The 21,245-nt window shown below is 36.5% G+C and overlaps 1 protein-coding gene across 2 annotated transcripts in view; it reads left to right on the forward strand.

Moving 5' to 3' along the window:
• LOC132702553 (lysine-specific demethylase 3B) overlaps positions 1-21,245 on the forward strand; it is a 547,286-nt gene that overhangs the window by 135,174 nt on the left and 390,867 nt on the right. For both annotated transcript variants that reach the window (XM_060671261.1, XM_060671262.1), the window contains exon 4: positions 12,316-12,519. In XM_060671261.1, the coding sequence (XP_060527244.1) occupies positions 12,316-12,519 (204 nt within the window). The remainder of the gene's footprint in view (positions 1-12,315; positions 12,520-21,245) is intronic.

Below are 21,245 nucleotides of genomic sequence, written 5' to 3' on the forward strand. Positions count from 1 at the left end.
CATATAACGATCCTCGGTACCATCTCCGACATACTCTCGTCCAAAATTGACAAAGTATGGGGTATAACCTGTGGTTTCACTTCGAGAGGTTCTTATAGCGCATCCAATTGCAGCAAGATTTTTGTCCCATTCTTTGTGATTCTCTCCCAAATAGATGGAAACCATGGTTTTCACAATCTTGTTGTACCGCTCGACAGGGTCCGCCTGCGCGTGGTAATATGCGGTATACGAGATTTTCACATGATATCTGGAACACAAGGCTTTAAATTCCTTGCTTCTCATTTGTTTGCCATTGTCGCAAATGAGGGACTGAGGCACTCCATACACCAGAAATATTTGCTCTTCCACGAAACGACACAGGGCGCTTGAAGTAGCGCTCCGTAATGGACACAGAGCAACGAACTTGCTGAAGTAATCGCATACTGTAAGGAGGTAGGAGTAACCCTTCTTGCTTCTAGGATATGGTCCCATAAAATCTCAGGTCGTGTACCCATATGACCTGCTGAGGCCTTTTGCTCCGGCTTGTGTTGGGCACAAATGCGACAACTACGAACATACTTCCTTACATCTGCTCTCATCTTCGGCCAAAAATATTTATTATGAATTTTCCAATAAGTCTTATAAGTTCCAACATGACCGGAAACGGGCTCGTCATGATACTTCCTAAGGATTTTATTTCGGTGATCCTTGGGTACTACAATCTTCCAATAGTCAGACTGCGCAGTAAGTTCTGGAATCGGACACTTTACATATTTATATACAATATTATTCTCCACACGCCATTGAGGAAATTGCTCCGGTCGACTCTCAATATTACTTATCATCTTCCTATACCACGCATCAGTACTACTGCCAAAATCAAGGACTTGCTCAGGGCTCGTACTAACAACTTCCACGTTGATCGGGACACTTCTCGAAAGAAAATCCGGAACGACATTATCTTTCCCTTTTCGGTGTACGATGTCAAAATCATAGGGTTGCAAACGAAGAGCCCATCTGGCCAATCTTCCGGTTGGGTCTTTCAGATTATTAAGCCAAATGAGTGAAGCATGGTCCGTGACAATAGTAAAATGGCTCCCTTCAAGATAATTGCGCAGTTTTTCGACAGCCCAAATGACACCTAAACACTCACGCTCAGTAGTGGAATAATTACGCTCCTGTTTTGTCAACGAACGTGACAAGAAGCAGATTACCTTTTCTCCGTCGCCCGATTCTTGGGTCAGAACAGCGCCAAGTCCATAAGCAGAAGCGTCGGTCTGAAGGACAAAGGGTTTCGAGAAATCTGGACACGTTAATATAGGAGCTGAGGCAAGTGCATTTTTAATATGATTAAAGGCAGCCTCGCAATTGCTATCCCAGACGAAAGAGGCATTCTTGTGGGTCAATTTGGTTAACGGCGCGATCAGGGTGGAAAAATCTGGCACAAATCTTCGGTACCAACCAGCCATACCTAGAAATCTCCTAATCTCTGTAATGTTCTTGGGCTGAGGAACCGTCATTATGGCTTCAACTTTTCTGACATCTACATGAAGACCTTTAGAGTCAACTACAAATCCTAAATAATTAAGGAAAGGCATACAAAACTTACACTTCCCAGGGCTAAATGTTAAACCTGCTTTCATTAGGCGATCAAATACCTTACCCAAAATGATTAAATGCGTTTCAAAGTCGGGAGAAATTATTATAATATCATCCAGATACACCAAAACATACTGTTCTAAATCTGAGCCGAGGACGGCACCGATAAGTCTCTGCCAAGTTGCCGGTGCGTTAGTAAGCCCGAACGGCATTCGCTTGAACTGAAAAAGTCCCCGTTATGGTACTGTAAATGCGGTATACTCTCGACACTCCTTCTTCACTCCCACTTGCCAAAATGCCGACTTAATGTCCATGGAACTTAAATATCTGGCTCCACGCAGCCTGTCCAAAATTGATGAAACGTATGGTAAAGGGTATGCGTCTTTCTTAGTAACCTTATTAAGTGCCCTGTAGTCTACACAAAATCGATAGGCGTTGTCCTCTTTGGGCACAAGAAGTACTGGTGAAGACCAAGCGCTCTTAGAAGGCTCGATGACGTCCATTTCAAGCATTTTCTTAACTTCTTCATCAAGGATCTTCTGCTTGAAGGGTGAAACGGGATAATATCGCTGTTTAATGGGCTTAACGTTCTCCTCTAAGACAATCTCATGAGTCGCCACTGTAGTATACCCCAAACCTTTGCTCATTCTTTCAAATTTTTCATCCACTAAAGAGTTCAATCTTTCTCGTTGGTCCTCAGTCAAAGTGCTCTCGTCCGTAATACCACAAACCTCCACCATAGGGTATTCTCCAAAACGCCACTCGTTCCTTTTCAAATTCGGTACTACATCCATTGAAATCCAAAAATCGGTTCCCAAAATTAAGTTATTTGATAGCTCCGGTACCACCAAAACATCTATAATAGACACCCTCCCCATCAGGGACATTGGCGTCTTTACGGATCCAATACTCCGACAAGTATTTCCGTTCGCAACAGAGCACAACGTTTTCCGAGAGGTATCCAACTTCAAACCTAAATGCATCAATGTCATATAACCTGACTTCCCAACTAAAGTGGCACTACTCCCAGAGTCTAACAAACCCAGAATGGGATGTCCCAAAACGGTAACCTCTATATGCGGTCTCTGATCCTGATTTGAATGGGATATTACGTAATCAATCAATGCTTGCTTCTGAAGAAAAGCAGAAGTGTGTACATTATCGGTCGTCGAAACATTCACAGGGGACACTAACCGACCACTTAATTCCCCTGAGTCTCGTTTTTTGAGCACTCTGGACAGTTTCTAATAGTATAACCTGGCTGCTTGCATCGAAAACAAAGTAAGCGACGTGATTGAGGACAACTGGATCGTCTGTGACCCGTCTGGCCGCAATTCCAACACTCAATTGGCCTCCTTGGGAAATCACAGCGAGGCTGCGCTCTAGGACTTTGGACTGTCGTCTCCACCGCTCTGACCTGAACAGGACGGTTTGCAGTTTGCCGACGATACGCCAAATGAGGTTCCTGCACTAGACGAGGATGCGCAGGTGGGGGACAGTATTGTTGTGCGCGCCAGTGTATCTCCTCGGCAGCTCTTCCCCTTTCCAAAAGACTCTCGATAGTGGCGATTTCTTGAAAGCTCAAGGCTACCTGTAAGTGTGGTAATAGATTTCCTAGAAGACAATTTCATAAAAAGATTTTGCATCCTTGTAACATATAATAACAATCGTTCATCTTGACCCTGAGTACGTCTCTTAATATCGTCCAACAAATCTTCGTCGTAGTTCAGAGGCAGAAATGCATCGCGGAGCTTTTGTCTTAAATCGGGCCAGTCAAGGAACGACCGCCTTCGGGGCGTATACCAATCTCGTGCATCTCCTCTCAAGATTTCGTAAGCTGAATGGAACAACTGATCTTCAGTCACTCCTCTTGACTCCGCCAAATGCTCTATATCTTCAATAAATGAAGTGACACTGCCACTACCATTAAAGAAAACGTTCCATTTGTGTATTGGTACGAATGATCCTGAGGATCGAGGCACATCTCTCTCATTAGACAAGCCTGCATGAGACGGTGCACCAATGTGACTCACTGGGTTTGTAATTAACGATATGCTGCCATTTGGCCTAGAAGTACTGTTTCCTCCGGATTGAGAGCACGTTTGGATCATTGGTACCGCGCTTGAGTCAGCATTAGTCGCAAATGATACTCGACGAGTACTAGAAGTTGCCTCCTCAGTCATAAAAGGAATCGGACAAATTGTAAATGCGGCCAACCGATCGGCCAACTGGGTACAGGCTCGACGGTTGATTGTTTGAGCTAAATTCTGCAATTCAAATTCCGTTATTCGCCTCCTTGCATCTCCAAACGAGTTCCCTGTAAGGTTGGAATCTACACCATTATTGAGCGATCGTGATAATCCAGAGTCTACCGGCCTCTCCAAAGTAGGATTATGATCAGGTGCTGCACCTCCCAGATCTATCAAATTACCCACAGGAGCATCCATTCTCTCCGGATGAATAAATTCATTTTGTGTGCACATTGCTCCAACACTAGTCTGGCAAAGGCTGGCGATGTGATTCGCGTCCTGCAAGGCGTCAAAACACCCACTCAATAAAAACATCAGGTTTTGTTTCTTTGATTTCAAGTCCTGACCCTCAGCTACCACTCTGTGCAATCTGCTTTTGACATGCATTAGCCTGCTGTAAATTTTCTTGAATTCATTCTCTCTATTCTCCGCATCAAACTCTTGAATAAGGCCCACCAATTCATCCAACTTAGATGCACATATGCCCAATTCAGAAGATGGCTCAAAATGGATGTTAATATGCTCCCGAATGTTCCGCTGAAATGCTTCCCGCAACTGAGCTCTCTTTTCATCCACTGTAGACCCCACATCACAACCTCTAGCAGCTAACTCCCACGTCAATTCATCACTCCTAAGCCGATTAATCTCCATTTAAAATTTAAATAATTAAATTCCCCACCCCTTCCTGGTATAAGGAAAATAGAAAAAGAAAAACGGGAGAACGACAGCGCAATAAAAGCAACCAAATAATGGACCAATACAATACCACCCGCACACAACTCGCGATGCACTAGGCCACCTGTGGCTGATCAAAGAAGCCACAAATTGAAAATAATAATAATAGTAATAATCAAATAAGATCCGTGAAAAATAAACTGAAAACGTGGCAAAGTACACAGAACTATCGGTAATTACTTCCAAAAGCTTTTAAATAAATTTCCATATCACAGAAGAGGTCGGAGGATTGCAATCACACTGTTCCCTCAATTTTGAAGTCACCGTTATAACCACCAGCCAAGTACTAGAATTTTGTGAAATTTGACACCTCCAAAAAAAAAATTCTTAACAATAATAGTTTTCCAATGCAAACATAAATACAACTTTACCGATATTGAATATACAAAAATTCCGCAGTGCTCCGATTTGAAAAAAAAATAGCAACAGTTATCCTCCACAAGTAAAGGGATATATACCAAAAAATGTATCCACCTGGTATAGATATCGTCCAAATATCACACAATCAAAAATTAATAAATAACGCAACTGTATATGTACAACACTAATTAATTAAACCGCAAAAATGAAATACATTGCATAGTAAAACAGCAATATATACAAACTTGTTATAAAAGAACCACCGAAACTTGAAGAGAATCAAAGATTTTGAACACACTCAAAAAAATATTCAGTTGGGCGCCAGTTTCTTACCTCTCCATCTCAGGGTCGTGAAAAAGAAACGCATTAATTAATTTAATTCGTAATTTAATAGTGAGGTAAGACAATGCCTAGGCTAGCTCATTAACAACCGAGAAAAATTAATAAAGTAGAAAAGAAAAAAAAATATATACTAAACCAAAGCCAGGTTGGAAGGCGGTGAAGGGCACCTCGGTCAATCCCGGAAGGTGGCAGGTAGGCGCCACGTGATTCGAAAAAGGTAGACTTATCAACCCGAGGTTCCAACCCGTAAAGGAAATAAACAAGTGAATCACGAACAATAATTTATTTCCTTCAACCTGGTGGTAGGTGTGAGTGTCAAATCTCACCTTCAAGTTTTGGCGGTGCAAAAGAATGTAAGACACTATAATTTAAGGCTATAAGTTCCGCAAACCGTTCTTGAAGAGAACAGGCCACTTAAGCTACCCAAACCTCAAGATGTCCCGAACGTTACACAGCTGTCTGTCACTATCCCGGGAACCAAGCCAAGATGGAATGGTGGCTCAATGGGACAGCCGCAGGTGGGCAGTCTCAGTTAACCCAGCAAAGTCCGTCCGGAAAGCCTGCTGCTCGATAAGGGAAACTCCGCAACTAAACATGTACCCAAGAGACAGCATACACTGCAAGACACCAAGTCTGGTCTGGTATTCCGGTGAAAGAAGAAACCACGTGGAAGGTTTGCGGGAAACGGAGCAACAATACGTACAATACTCGATTCGAGGGTTTTCTGGAAATGTGGGGCAATGACAATTCTTTTCAAAATCCCTCGTTGAGGAAAATTCCCATTCCAAACTCCAAATAGATCCAAAAGTATGGGAAATCATAAATTAGTGACCAATTCACATATCCCCCTCTTATTGGGGTAGCACTACCGGCTCAAAAAGAAATCGGTCACACAAAAGAAAATCTGCCACAACCCCAAGCTTCAAAAGCTAGCGTACAAAATGCCGGACGATTCAGACAACCAGTTTTATTAAAAGGCTAAACGGGCACAAAAAAATTAGAGGGAAAACGCCACTCTTGCCAACCTAGTCGACGGTACGCCGCCAGTAGAAAGAACAACCGAACTATATCTGTGGTGATGGCCGTATGGCCCGTGCCAAAGAATCGAGGTTGCGTCAACGAGATCGAATTACCCGAACGCTATCTATAGTGGCGACCGGACGGCCAGTCACAGAAAATCGAGGAAGAATAGGTTAAGAAACAAAACAATGTTTACTAGGCTCGCCAAGGAATACCGAAGCAATGAAAAGCAAATGTGGTCCCTAGTCTCATAGGGTGACAGATGGTAATGGTTAGGACTCCTTCTAATGCGCAACTAATACTCTGTTTTTTGCATTAGTATCTCTCAGTAAACCGGTGTCACTTAAGAGAAAACGAAGCGAACAAGGGGCCACGCACACAGCCGTTGCAGCATAAAATATTTATGGTTCGGCAACACAGTCGGCCGGAGAGTACAAGTCCGAAACTAAAGGAACCGAGTCTACAAAAGAACGTATGTTCAAATCGCAAAATCGATATGAGCCTAATAAACAAGAATTTTAATTGTTAAGAAGCACTCGCCAAACAGCAAAAGGTGAAGGAAATGGACAGTACAATTAATTCTACAAGGTACTAATAAAATAAACCCGTTACTTCGCAAATGTGCCAGCACTGGTACTTTAAAAATGCTAAATTTTACCATTGAAATATGAAACCGTCACACACGAGCACCGAGCATGACACATTAGGTCTTGCCTTCTGTCCAAGTGGTAGACCTGATAAGAATCCGGGAAGAGTCCGGGGTCATGAAAATCCGATTGAAGCCAGGATTCGGTAACAGCGACCATGAGGAAGTCATCAACAATTAGAGATACAGTCATGAGCAGACCGCCGGTATGGTTGACCGCTTCCACAGTAGACCACCTCCATGATGGACCGCAAAGAGGGTTGATAGCTTCGGTATTACAGGTTTTTTGAAAAATGAACAAAATAATACCATTCAAATTTGGGATTGTTTCGTACCATTTAACTTGCTGCGGCGGCATTTTCGTACATTAAAAATTACCCTTGGCAAAAATACAAAAATAAACCCCACGGCAAATTAGGACTGACCCGACCCATAAATTTGAATCGCACCCCCACCATTAAAGTTTGCATTATGCAAATTAGAAATTTACATAACGACACGTTTTTTATTTGGAACCCGACGCACTTCGTATTTAGAGAGAAAATTTATACGGTTTTTTTTTAGGGGACGTTCTTAATTTATCTAAAATGGTCCACACGTTTTGCTTGTTGATAATATCGCGGTCGTTTTATTTAAAAAAAATTTTGTTTTAAACTTCATAACTTATTCTTTATGTGAGATATCGTAATAACAACACTTATAATTGGCGGTATTTCTGGATGTAGAACTTTAGCTATAAATTTTTATTATTTTGTTTATTTAAGTCAATATTAAAATGTAATTTTTCGATATAATTTTCCTTTCACTGAATTCATTTATCCCAACGATAAACTAATTTTTTTAAACCGTCCCTCAGTGGTCTCAAAATTTAAATTCTCTGTCAAAAATCTTAGCACTGTTGGATTTGTATCAAAATTGATATCTGTGGTTTGACAAGCTCTCTGATCCCTGATATGCTCAAAAAAATTCATTTACAACATAGCCGCTGATATTTGGCTTATTTGAGAAAAAAATGCCCTATTATAAATAAAAATAATGACCTAAGGGTGAGGGGGGGGGAGGATTAATTAATAAGGATTATGTTGAGAAAGAGAATTTAGAAAATATTTACAAATTGTGGCTTAATTGTCACAGATTATTATTAATATTTCTTAGGTATCTGGAGGGTAGTTCGGACCTTGACCCTTTTCGCTACCTCACTTATAATTGTAATAAAGATAATGCGATTCAATATATGAAATATATTTATTGTTACCAGAAAAACTAAAAGATATTTAACTCGGAATCAATTTGAATGTCATTATCTTCATCAGGTAGCGAATCTTGAGAACCTCTCGATATTAGCATTCGGCTGAAAATTGTTTCAGTTTTTTCTTTGGAAGCTTCCTAAGACTAGAGATATAGAGATCGGAGCATACAAGAAGTCTATTGAAAACATCTTCCATTGTTTTTACACGAGAAAACTTTCGAGATAAATCTTCTTTATGTCTTTATTTCTGCCTTCTTGAGCCTCCTCGGATAGTTGTCCAATTGGTTTCCATATATTAATAATTTATGCACAAATTTTTGGTCTGTCCTGTTGACAGCTTGCATTTGCTGTATGATTTTGGAAAATAGAGTAGAAAACGATGCCTTCATGTCTTCGCGAATATCTATCGTTTTTCCACTACGTCCAGCAATCAGCGTTTTCAGATGATTCGATAGATCAGATAACCCGTATTTTAGGCCCTCCTTCACCATTTCATAAATGTCCTTTCTAGTATAAACTAGTTCCTGGCAGGAGAAGCCTGAAACAAAGAAACATAAATGTTTGAATTTTCTATACAAGGTATCATTATTGCATGTAGTATATATCATATTTTGTGAAATCTGTAGTTGATTTTAGAACGAGAAAATCATTAAAATATATTTCTATATGTTTCTAGATGTTTAACATTTTTTTTAAATGTTTTTAGTTTTAAAATTGAACCTGTGTACAAGGTTACCATTTAATTACTAATTTTTTCAAAATAAACCAGGGAGAACCAGGGCTATAACCTTGGATTTTTTTGGATTATGTGGCAAAAAATCAAAAGTTCCCTGGAAATTGCAGTTTCTGTGGATAAAATATTAGAGAGGTCCTTCTTCAGGTTTGCGCCAGGAATCCACGTTTGGTCAGTGGTTATTGTTCGTTGCCAAGAGTCTTGGCACCCGGTCTTGGCGCCCAAATGATCATGTATCCGGTTACCACAAACTAATTTGACGACATATCTCGCCTGTCCTCTTTTAGTGGGTAGAATAGTAATGTTTTTTTTTTTTTTAATTTACCGACGATCCAACGGTAAAGAGATTCTGCAGACTCACCAAGTACCCTTTGCAGACGCTGGATAATTTCTGATGTTTCCACATCCTGTTTACACAAAAAGAAAATTGGATTGCTTCGTTTGAGTATTTAAAATTAAAATTAAAAATATAAAATATATGTTTAAATGAGCATATTTTTAAATTGAATTTTTGCTAGTTTTAAATTAAAGCATTATGTCAAGTGCATCCAACAAATTATACCTATTTTGTTTGATCTTATACCTGTTTTATATTGAGAGAGTGGATATGGAGATATTTTTAAAGCAAATGTTTGTATAATTTGGTTTAGACCATTCTAATAATTGAAACCTTTTCTCTTGTTTCAAAAATATATTGTTGACCATTGATTGTCAATAATTTTTAGCACATAAAGATAGTTAAGAAATTATTTTGAAAATTGACTTTTTCAGAGGTGTTACTAAAATACATTAATAATTACGACATAAATAAATTTCTACTATTGTTAAAGAAAAGTGATAAATAACGCATTTGATTTAGAAGGTATGCCGAAGGAGATATATATATACTTTTATCTATCTAAAACTAGTATTTCTATTATTATTTTGTATTATTTATAAATGCAGATTTTATCTAACATTGAAATAGTTACTTTAAAACTACTTCTGGACGAACGAAAAATGTCAGTACTAACTTTTTCTTTTGATCCCAAAAATGGAAAAGCGAAAGAGGACTTCAGAAAAAATTGTAATTTGTATAGGCAATTGTTGGTATTATAAATTTTCTGTTAGTGTTTGTTATCTGCTTCCTATAGTAATAATTTGACAAAAAAAGAGAATCTAGTTTATGCCTTTTTTTATTAACAAATGTTACAAAAGTCTTAAATATCTGTTCAACTCAAAAAGTGCATGAACATGTTAATTGCTGCTATTTAAAATAAAAAACTATACTTAATCTAAACAAAGCAGTAAAAATATAAACAAAAACAACGATTTCAACACTGTGTCAAAGAAGATAGGAACATGACAAGTCATAAAATAAATTCAATAACAAAAGCAACAAAAAAAAATTCTCAAAAATATATGAATAACTTATAAAGACTCTTTTAGTAATTTCCACGCATTTTCTTATCCATGGATATACCGATTTATTGCAAATTGTGAAACAAAGTGTGAATATAAAAAAAATGGTTGAAACTTAAACGAAAAATTCTAATTTAGCGTTTGCTGGAATCCAGTGAAATCTTTATTTTCATCAAAAAATTTAAACATGAGAAATGCCTTAGAAAATATTGAAAATATAATGAAACAAAAACAGGTCATTCCTCAATTTACTTATATTTTTTTCTGAAATTATTACCAACTTATTATAATAATAAAACTTAATTTTTAATAATGAAATTATGCAAATGTTTAACTACAATAGAAGCAAGTCTATTTCGTCTAGTATCGTCCAGTTTGCCGTTAGTGTTACAATAGCACAAAACACTTTTTCCAGGGATATCGAAAACGTTGGTCGCAGGAAATATAATAAATCCTCAATTTCATTGTCTACATCTGGTGCACCAGCGAAGTCACCAGTGGCAACTCCGTATTCCGTAATTCCACTCTGGGATCGAGTTACAGTAGCCAAAATTTGTTATCATTAGGGAGTACTTTAAAACGAAATTATTTGTTTAATATCCCACAAAAACAGTTTGAAACCTTTGAAAAATTATTTTAAATAGGAATAAAATATTCTTGTAAATGTAAAAAAAATGTAACTAGGTACATAAATAAACAAAACAAAGACTATCTTAATAATAAATAATAATAAATAATTCCTTTAGTATGTCGGATCTTAGATATTGAAGTTGATTCTCATGAATTTCATTTTCTTTATTAAAAAAGTTATATAGGTACTTGTAGCTAACTATTCTAATATGAAATGGTATATTATGCAACAAGTGTGGTAAACGGCATTTGACTCACGAGGTTTATTTGAGACGAGCGGAGCGACTGTTTAATAAACGAGCGAGTTAAAAAGTTCACCGAACGTGTTGTATATTATATTTTTTCTGCGTCCGTTAGTTTTTGGGTATATTTTCGCAAAACAACAAGAATACGTTCACTGACATGACCGTCGGAATTGACAAACGTCAAAGTTCAAAGCGTGGGAAATATCTCCCGAAACATCCGATTGCTCCCAAACCCATGCGGTAAAATCCCGGAAATGTCCGAAGTGGCTCGGATCCGTGGGAAACGAAACTGACGAGGTAAAGTGACGCTTCCCGTACTCTAGATCGGTGTGTAATTATAAATAATATAATAAAAATAATAAATAATTTTGTTTTACTAGATACCAGATGCCGCAAGTTGGTACTTTATTCAAAAACCCATATATATTACGTACAAATAATTTTCATTATTGCACCAGAACTTGCCACCAGTTGGTGCAAATGTCTCAAAATTTGGACGTGGATTTATTTGGCAAAAATCCCTACTCCCTATAAATATGTAGGATGTGGGTAGTTAATGTTGTTCCACACCTTAAACCGGTAAAAACTGGAACTGCACTGTTCGTATGACCAATCGTTACACTTCGTGCAGCCACCGATAGGGAGTCAACTCAAATCAAACAGTAGTGTACGATTATATTCTCTAATGAAAAGTATATTTTATAAGTATTTTCAGATTGAGGATGTCAAACTTATTACATGAAGAATATCTTCATTTTGAAACAATTATTTTATAGTCTTATATTTTCTAACACTGAGAATGCGGCACAACCATCGAACAAATCGAAAGTATTATACGTTTTGTTCTTTTCTTTCGAATATTAGTTCGTTTAGAATACAAATTAGTACATTTTCAAAGTAGGCATATTTTTTCTACTTGTAAAATTATATATCATCGTTTTAAGGAGGTAATATTTTATAAATAAATTTCTAATTTAAGAATAAAAAATTTGAACATTTTAAAACAAGACTATTTGTTACAATAAAAAATATATCTTGAAAATATCATATTTATTTTTCAAGCATATTGAAATTTTTAATTTAAAATATTGAAGATTAACTACACTGACTGCAACGGTTCCTTTCAGGAGTGGGATCCATCGTTAAGAGGTGTCCGGGATTATCCGGAATTGCGTCTGGCCGTGAAGCGCTGGATCGAGCTGCAAGACGGCCAACGCATCCTGTTGACTACCCCGAGCGTTCTGGTAGGGTACAGGGTGGAAGTTTATAGGGCCGAAGGTACGACCCAATGGTACACTGCTGTGATAATCGGATACAACGAAGCTACTAGGGTAAGTCATCTTTTCAAACAATATTGTTGCCGTTTGCACGACCACTACAACACCGAGACGAAGGCGATTTCCTTCATGGTTTACCAAAGAAATGATCGCAAATCTTCTTATTATTTTGGCAGATATACCCCGCTGCATAAGTCAATTAAGTTCCAGTCACGCATTGCCTATACTGATTTTGTTCGTCGTGCTGAGTTAAGTATACATGATAGTCCTACCAATTTCTGGTTATTTATTCAGCGGAAGAAGGCAGATTCGGGAATCCCAGCCATACCATGAGCCTAATATGGTTGTTGCAGCTTTTGCTAAGTACTTTGGTAGCGTATACACCATATCCCAGCCAGATCCATGTTCATCTTCAAGCGTGTCCTTTAATCCGGAACTAGTCAACATACCTAAGCTTACTATCCAGAATGTCTTGTCAGCAAGCAAAGCACTCAAAAACAAAATTACCGCCGGTCCTGATGGCATACCAAGTTTTATCGTGAGAGACTCTTCTTCTTTATGTCACGCTTTTAACCTGGTACTTGAAACGGGTGTTTATCCTGAGCCTTGGAAATAAGTCAAAGGTTATCCTATTCTCAAAAAAGGTGATCCTTCTGTAGTCTGTAGTATCACCAACTTATGCTCCTTGTCTTCGTATGTCTGTGACTCCCTGAACAAGCAAGGTCAAGTTGATGTTATATACACTGACTTCCACAAAGCGTTAGACCAGATAGATCATCACATACTGATTGAAAAAGCATCTCAAAAATTCGCTAATTACAGTGTTGATCTGGTGAACCGTCGACAGTTTGCTGAGATTGAGGGGTTTAGATCAGTTCCTTTTGTTCCAACTTCTGGCGTGCCTCAAGGTTCTAACCTTGGGCCTCTTCTGTTCAACATATTTAGAGACGATCTCATATCTTTGATCATCTGCAACAAGCTTGCCTATGCGGATGACCTAAAACTATATGAATGCATTGAAACTGGCACGGACTGCATGACTCTCCAGGACAACATCAATATTGTCCGTCAGTGGTGTACTAAAGCTAAATTGCATCTTAACATCAGCAAGTGTAATGTGGTTTCTTACCACCGCACAAAAACTCCTATAGTCTTTAATTACAATATGGATGGTACTGTCCTGACTAGACTTGCCACTGTCAAGGATCTGGGGATTTTATTTGAACAGATGTTCTGTTTTGTACCTCACATTACTAAAATGGTTTCCAGTGAAATGCAAATTTTAGGATTCGTAATAAGAAATTGTAGGCATTTTTGTAGTTCAGCTACTGTTAAATTGTTATTTAACTGTTACGTTAGGTCCAAGCTTGACTATGGCTCGCTGATATGATCACCAATGTATAACTGTCACACTCAGACCATTGAGAGTGTGCAGAGAAGGTTATTAAAGTAAAGAGTTGATCATGATCTTCTGCTAAGAAGGTTCGCTATACTACCTCTGAGCTTGCGCAGAGACTTGCAATCTGTTTCATTTCTCTATAAGTTGGTTCATTACGGAGTCGATTGTCCCTTCCTTTTGGAACAATTACGCTTTCATGTGCCGCGGCTGAAAGGGAGACATCAATCGACTTTTCTTATCGCAGTCCAATATCCATTTTCAAAACCCTATTTACAATATGTCTGCTTCAACAAACTATCATACTTCGGCAACTGCGATTGGCGGCGGGTTATCCGTACCGATAAGTCTTATCCTTTTCTTTCTCGTTCTTTCCTTCTTTTTTTTTTTTAGTTATATGATTAGTTAATTTAAGATTAGTTTCTACGTCCCCTGGTATATATATTGAATGATTTATATTTAGTATTTCCTGTAACTGGGTCATGTTACCTGTTGAAAATAAAATGCTATTATTATTATTATTACTATCTTTTAAAGTAGCCTTTATTATGAAACCTTACTCTCAACGGGGAGAAACATGGGCATAACACATTAGTGATTATTTTCTCCTTATATGTGATAAAATAAAACGATAATAAAATTGTGCCATTTTTTTTTTACTTATTTATACTACAATTTAACACTAAAGGAACGACAGGTGAAACTCCGTATGCCCACCAGTGTATTTTTGAAAAATTTTGTTACACTAAATAATGGCTCTTGATGTGTTCCAAATTTCTTTAAAATATAAAAAATGGTATTACGGATATTAAAAAAACATATTTCATTTGATAACTTTACCACCCTGTATCTCAAAAGTTAAGACGTTTAGGATATATGTTGATATGAAATTTTCTTTTTAAAACGGACCCAAAAATCACGCCCTTAATTATTGACATTCAATTAGAAAATACCCTGCATTACACGATACCACTAGTTATTTTGAACAGTTTCAGAATTAAAAGTAGACAAACTAAAATGAGTTAGTTGTGCCAACTAAGGTACCTTTTAACAGGCTGTATCCTAATGACTTCTTTTTTACTAGTTATTTGGTTTTAGTTGTAGTTTACCAGAGTGATTTGGAAGATTCTCAACAAATTGATAGTCTTTGGTATTTTTGAAAAATAGTAGAAATGCTATTACTAGCAAGCCCTTAATATTTAATTTTCGTTAAAAATTGCCAATAAATCAAAGCAGTTTTAAGTCTTATTAACCTCCTATAACATATTTTTTAAATTATTTTAATGCCTTTGGCACGTGCTCCTAACTAGGGTATTAGTCCAAATAAGACCACGTTATATGTTGTAGTTATGGGGTTATTAACAATATACAACCGTCAATATAGAAGGATCTATTCCTTATCTAAATATTTGGGTATCTACTGACAAAAGCTGTTTTCGGTATACTTTTTTACTAATTTTTTTGTACCACTTAAAAACATATTTTTACAAAGAAACTTCCACAGACTATAGTATTGATTTCTTCAGGACTTAACTGAAACTGGCTCGCATTCCACTGTTCTACTCTTTTCCTCCTTATATATTGTTTGTGGGGGCGGAGCTATAGGAGGGACATGAACATGAACCTAAAGTATCATCCACGTAGCATTTCCATAATGTTGTTTTGAGTTTGAAGGTGTCGAGGGGTTTTTCGCCAGAACGTTTGTTCATAAATTTGGCCATTACAAGAAAAATGTATTCCAGACAAGATTTTTTTAATTAAGATGAGAAGGTTTGATTACAGATTCTCGGATTTTAATATATATGTGAAATAATGTTGAGAGAGGAATAGGGACTTTAGTCGTCTACGTCAAGACCAACCGGAATGTCGTTTGGATCTGATGTAATGGTGTTCGTGCCTTCACCCAAAGTCTGTTCATAGATATAAGAAAGTGACTAACTCATACGAATTAAGGAAAGACCCGGGCAAGCTGTAAAAATGTTGTATGGCCGAACAGGTCCGTACTTTGCTTAGAATTTAATTATTTGGGGTTTTGTTAGGAAAGATACTATACAATATTTATTTATTTATGTATGTATTTACGTTTAAATCTAAAATAAAATTACAAATTATTTTTATTCCCTACTTAAAATACTTAAAATTATTCACATAATATATCATCGCCTGTTCTAATTATTATTTGTTCTATATTATTTGCAATATGGATATACGATTGTTCTGCTTTTCCTATATGTTTAACAGAAATTGCCCAACTTTGTGGACGGATGTTAAAAACTTAGGTTTCTATAAGTTTGAGGACATTGGAGTTAACACGGGGAAAAACATTGTTACGACGAATGGCAGATTTCAGTTGGTGCCAAACATGTTCAATTGGATTAAATATACAGTGGTAAGGTGGAAGCCTTAAAACTGTACGCCCTAGATTTTTTGCATAATTATCATAGACGTATTCCTTTTGCAGCTTCAAGCTTTGTAGAACCACAATTAATTGCTTTTTGGTATAATCTTCGTGAAAATAAATTTCCTTATTATACATGTAGTTTTGGATTGTTGCTTTTGTGTCCACATGAGGAAGGAGTTTTAGTCAACTGTCTACTGTGATAACTTGCATTGTCCATTACAATTACGCTATTAGGAGGAATGTTTGGAATAAATCAGCGGTGGTGTCTTCATGGTAATGCAGAGAAAAGTCTTTCATATTTTTCGCAGACAGAGAAAGTCCATTTGGAATCTAACCATGGTTAGAGCCAGTATGCAAAATGGTTATTCTTTTACCTCTTTTTGATGGCGCGTTTGTTTTACACTTATCAGTTGACTCAACCCAACCCTTTTCCGGAGGATCATAAGTGTTGAACCAGGTATCATCCAAGTAAATAATTCGCCTTTGTTGTTCTCTGTAAATCCTAATTTTTTCTAGATATTCTAGTCGCCATTTCCAAAATGTAAAAGATACCACTTGCCTTTTGTCAATTTTCTTAAATCTAAAACCCATGTGTTGAATACACTTTCATAAGGTAGTTCTGCCACATTTAACACCGGTTTCATCTTTTTCAAGCCTCCTAATTAAGATATCTAATGTAAACACGCTTTGTTCCTAGCATAATTGGTAAATTTTACGCCGCATTATATCTTGATCACTTTCATCTACACTCGAGAAAATGCCAGCATCGCTTCTTTTTTTCCTTTCTGAAATGGGATTATTAACAATTTTCCAAACAGTTGATGTTGGAATTTTCCGTCAATGTGGCCGTTTCTTCTAAAGATGCTTGCTTGCTGGCACCACGTTCAATGAGAGTCAAATAAACATTGTTTATAACTTCCTTAGTCTCAATAGAATAGTGTTTTCCACTTTTGGGCGGGAGCATCTCCTGAGATACACTAGACTCGCACATATTTTGCATAATTCGCACACGATTCAACACACGCTGTATTACACACGAAATAAGAATGAGTACTAATAAACTTAAACTAAGTAGTATCCCAAACCAAAGAATATTAAACACAGGTTAGGTATAAAATTATTTTGTATTACGGGTCACAATTTTAACTGAATTTAAATTCCGAAACTTTAGGTAATAATCTTGTTGCATTGCTTGTTAATGACCACCCTTGGATAATCCCATTCAAAAGCAATTGGTCACTTTCTTTCTGTCTTTTCTTATATCTGTGAACAGACCATACCCCCTCAAACAATATGTAAGCAGCTACAAACTAGAATGCGAGCCAGTTTCAGTTAAGTTCTAAAGGAACGAACAGGAAAATCGGCGAAACCTACGCAGGAGGAATCGAGAGGATTTTTAAATAATATTAGATGTAGTCCCGAACCACGTAATTAATACACTTTTAAGCCTTATTACAAGCTTGACCGTAATTGGACTTTAATGTAATTTTAACAACACGTGTATTTAATTAAACTGCGACAAAACCCTAGGGAGGTGAAAATTAAAAAAAAAATACGCCGGTAAACCTGGACAAGAGATGAAAGTAAAATCGGAAAGTCGCTGTCGCGTCGGTCAAGTGAAAATCGATTCTCATCGGCAGAAAGTTTGGGCTAAAGTTTTGATTTGCCGACGACACGCGTAGTCGGAGCCTTTGAAGCTGAAACTTCGTCCCCTCTTTCTCTCTGACGACCTCTCGGTTTCTCTTTGCCCTGAAAACGTTGTTCCTGGCACAAATATTATTCCGCCGTTGGAATGATGAGGCGGTAGAGGGGGGCTCGCCAGGGGCGGTTCCGTTATACGGATTGTGTCTGATTTTTCTTGTTTTTTTCTTTTTAACGAAAATGGTATTTTCTTAGGTGGTATTAAAATCGGTTTCTAAATCGTACGAAGTAGCAAAACGAGTGACCAAATTTAAGGTTTCTCCATAGGCGTAGGTACAAAATATAAATATAAATAAGAGGAAGAAGGGTTCCCTGAAATTACAAGCATAAAAAGAATGATGTTATATATTCATAAGTTATCCGTGCATAACAGTTAGGCTCAAGCCGAGACCCGCAAAAATAATTTTGAATTTGACCTCTTTTCTCGTTTGTTAAATGTGCTTTGCCGCCAAAGACTTAAATTTATCACCACATTTATGTATATTAATCGACCTGTTTTCATCCATGGTATCACCTGTTGCTCTACAGCTTATGCTATAAAGACACTTTTACGGGGTATCTCCAAAATTATCATGGCCCTCTTGGTTTTTGAGGTACAGGGTGAAATCCAAGACTATCGATTTTGAGACCACGCCCGTATCTCCTATCTTATAAGTTATTGAAGAGTTTAAAAAATGTTCATATAGTTTGCATAGTTTGTTTTTTTCTTGCTCTAACTGTTTATTAGTTTCGAAGCAATATATATTATGTTTTACATTAATTGGAAATCAACTAAATCTATTAAAAATAAGATCCATCTAAGCAGTTATTAGTATACTCTTTACTTAACTTCGAAAAAACTGGATGAAAATATATTTTTTTAAAATAATGTCTTATTAATATGATAACTATTATGTTATTATAATGTTAAGTAGATAGATGGCCATGACTCATCTATTAAAAACAAAAATGGAAATGTGTCAGAAACTTACGAGACTGTCGGTTTTTAATTATATTTTTATTACCTTTCTGTGTTTATTTCATTTTAATTAATTTTCTATAATAATGGCAGTGTATGAAAATTTTGAAAAATATGATATGTTGGTATGTTTTTATAGGATATAGCCAGTATAATTTTTTTATTATGTGTTTTGTTTTTATTAGATATCCAGAAAGACGACAACCGTTTCCAGATATATTTGCTTGTCTGAAAATAAATCTGGTTAGATACTTTATTCAACCACGTCCTAAAAATTATTTCGGGGAGAATAGGGAGCAAAGGAAAATAAATATATGTAAGTTGCATAGAAGCAACGATGTCATCATCTTGCAAGCAGTGGGCGTACCAAAATCGACTGCGCAAAGAATTTAAAAAAATTACAAATACCATCTATTGCAGTTTTGCTACTGGTATTTGCATCAGGTACGAATCAACTTGAAATATGGTTCGACGAATGTTACTTTTCAAGTTCGGGAATTTTTAATCGCCATAACACGAGGAACTAGTCAACAGAAAACGACTATTTAATTTTTGAAAAAGCCCAACAAAGACGCTCTGGGGTTCAGGTATCGTGTCTTATTTTGGTACAACGAATAGCCTACCGAATTTATGAAGGAGACACGCAGGTACCTATATATTCTTGAGGTAGTCATTCCATTATTCGAAGATATTCCCTTAGTATATTATAATGATACATACCTTCAGCAAAATGGGGTCCCAAGTCATTACTTTAGACTTTTAAGACCTTTTTTAGATGACAACTTCTCTCGTACGATCTTCGGATCTTTCAGTTGCAGAAATACGAAGGAGACCAATACTTTTAAATATCATTAAAAAAATAAGAAAAATGTGCGAGTTTGGCAGTCGAGAAAATGGTCTCTAATTTTCTTGAAACATAATGTTATTTCGTATTAATTAATTTAATAGTGGAGTATAATAAGTTTAAAATTATTACAAATAGTAGTTTGTAACGGATAAAATGCATATAAAAAATTGAATTCAATTGTATTGAGTTTGTTTCTTTATGTTAATAATTTTTTACTTGGATATTGTTTTTAATAGATTCATCATAGTCTACTGCTACAAATAATAAAATATGAAGAAAAAAATTGAGCTTAATTTAACTTTATACTAATATATATTTCATAAATGATTTCCAATTAATGTAAAAAATATATGTTTGCTTCATAGCTAATAAGCAAACTACACCACTGGATTCGGAACAAATTCTATAAGAGCGTTTTTTAAACTTTTCAATAGCTTAAAAGACAACGAAGATACGCGAATGGTCCCTGTATCTCAATAAACCAAGAAAGACATAACAATTTTGTTAACGGCATGTTTAATTTTACAAAAAAGTAGCACTTTCAGGAACTTTCTATCTAAAATGGATTGGGACGCACGACTAAGGTCCTGTAGATTGTGGATTTAAGGTATTTTCCTCCAACTGTTTTCATCACATTTTGATTTTTGGCGAATTTTGTAGCCAAAAGTTGAACTTTTGTTCAATTAGACAATTGTTACGACATATACAAAGTTCAAGTTTTACTAGCAGTCAATTTCTTATTAAAGAGGGATCAAAAATTATATGAAAGGTTTACAAACAATTGAAAAGCAAGTTATTACTTTTTTTATATTATAGTATAAACTCGCCGGAACTGCAAATATTGTGGTGATAAATCTCCACGACTTACCACAGCCAATCAATGTGGATCCTTGATTTGATAAAAGCGAAAAAAAAGCCATCAATTGGCGGATTAGTGACATTCTACTGTAGATTTATAAATGTCTATTTCGGTAGTCTAAAATGTTTTTATTGTTGTATTGCCTCTGTGGGTTAGTTTTTTCCTGCTTGTTCCCACAGTAAAAAACTTTTGGATGCGATTACTTAATACGGATCTGTGCGGCGTCGCGCACATTAGGACGGAAACTTTTCGCGACACTAAGCGCCCAACTTTCCTTCGACGCTATGGAACTTTTTAAACCAACTTTCCCGAAACTTTTCTAATGAATTTTCGTCTTCCCGTCGTCGATTCGGTGGATTTTATCCATGGATTTGTCTCTTTTTTAATAAGCCTTCGCCTTTTGCGGTGTTCTTTGGTCTATTTTTGATCCCTAATTGGAAATCGCGAGTAATTTTAGAGGAATCCAGAAGTTTCGTAAAAAGCAAAATAAAGTAGAGATCATAGCCTCTTATGGTCGCAACCCAATTTTTAAATTCTCAATATTGCGTCTAATTGGGAAACCCAGTATATTTCATTTGACGAAAACTTTAAAATTCTGGCAACAAGAATCGTTAAGAA

This window comes from Cylas formicarius, unplaced genomic scaffold (assembly GCF_029955315.1).
Source record: "Cylas formicarius isolate icCylForm1 unplaced genomic scaffold, icCylForm1.1 PGA_scaffold_5__7_contigs__length_24384050, whole genome shotgun sequence".
Taxonomy (NCBI): Eukaryota; Metazoa; Arthropoda; class Insecta; order Coleoptera; family Brentidae; genus Cylas; species Cylas formicarius.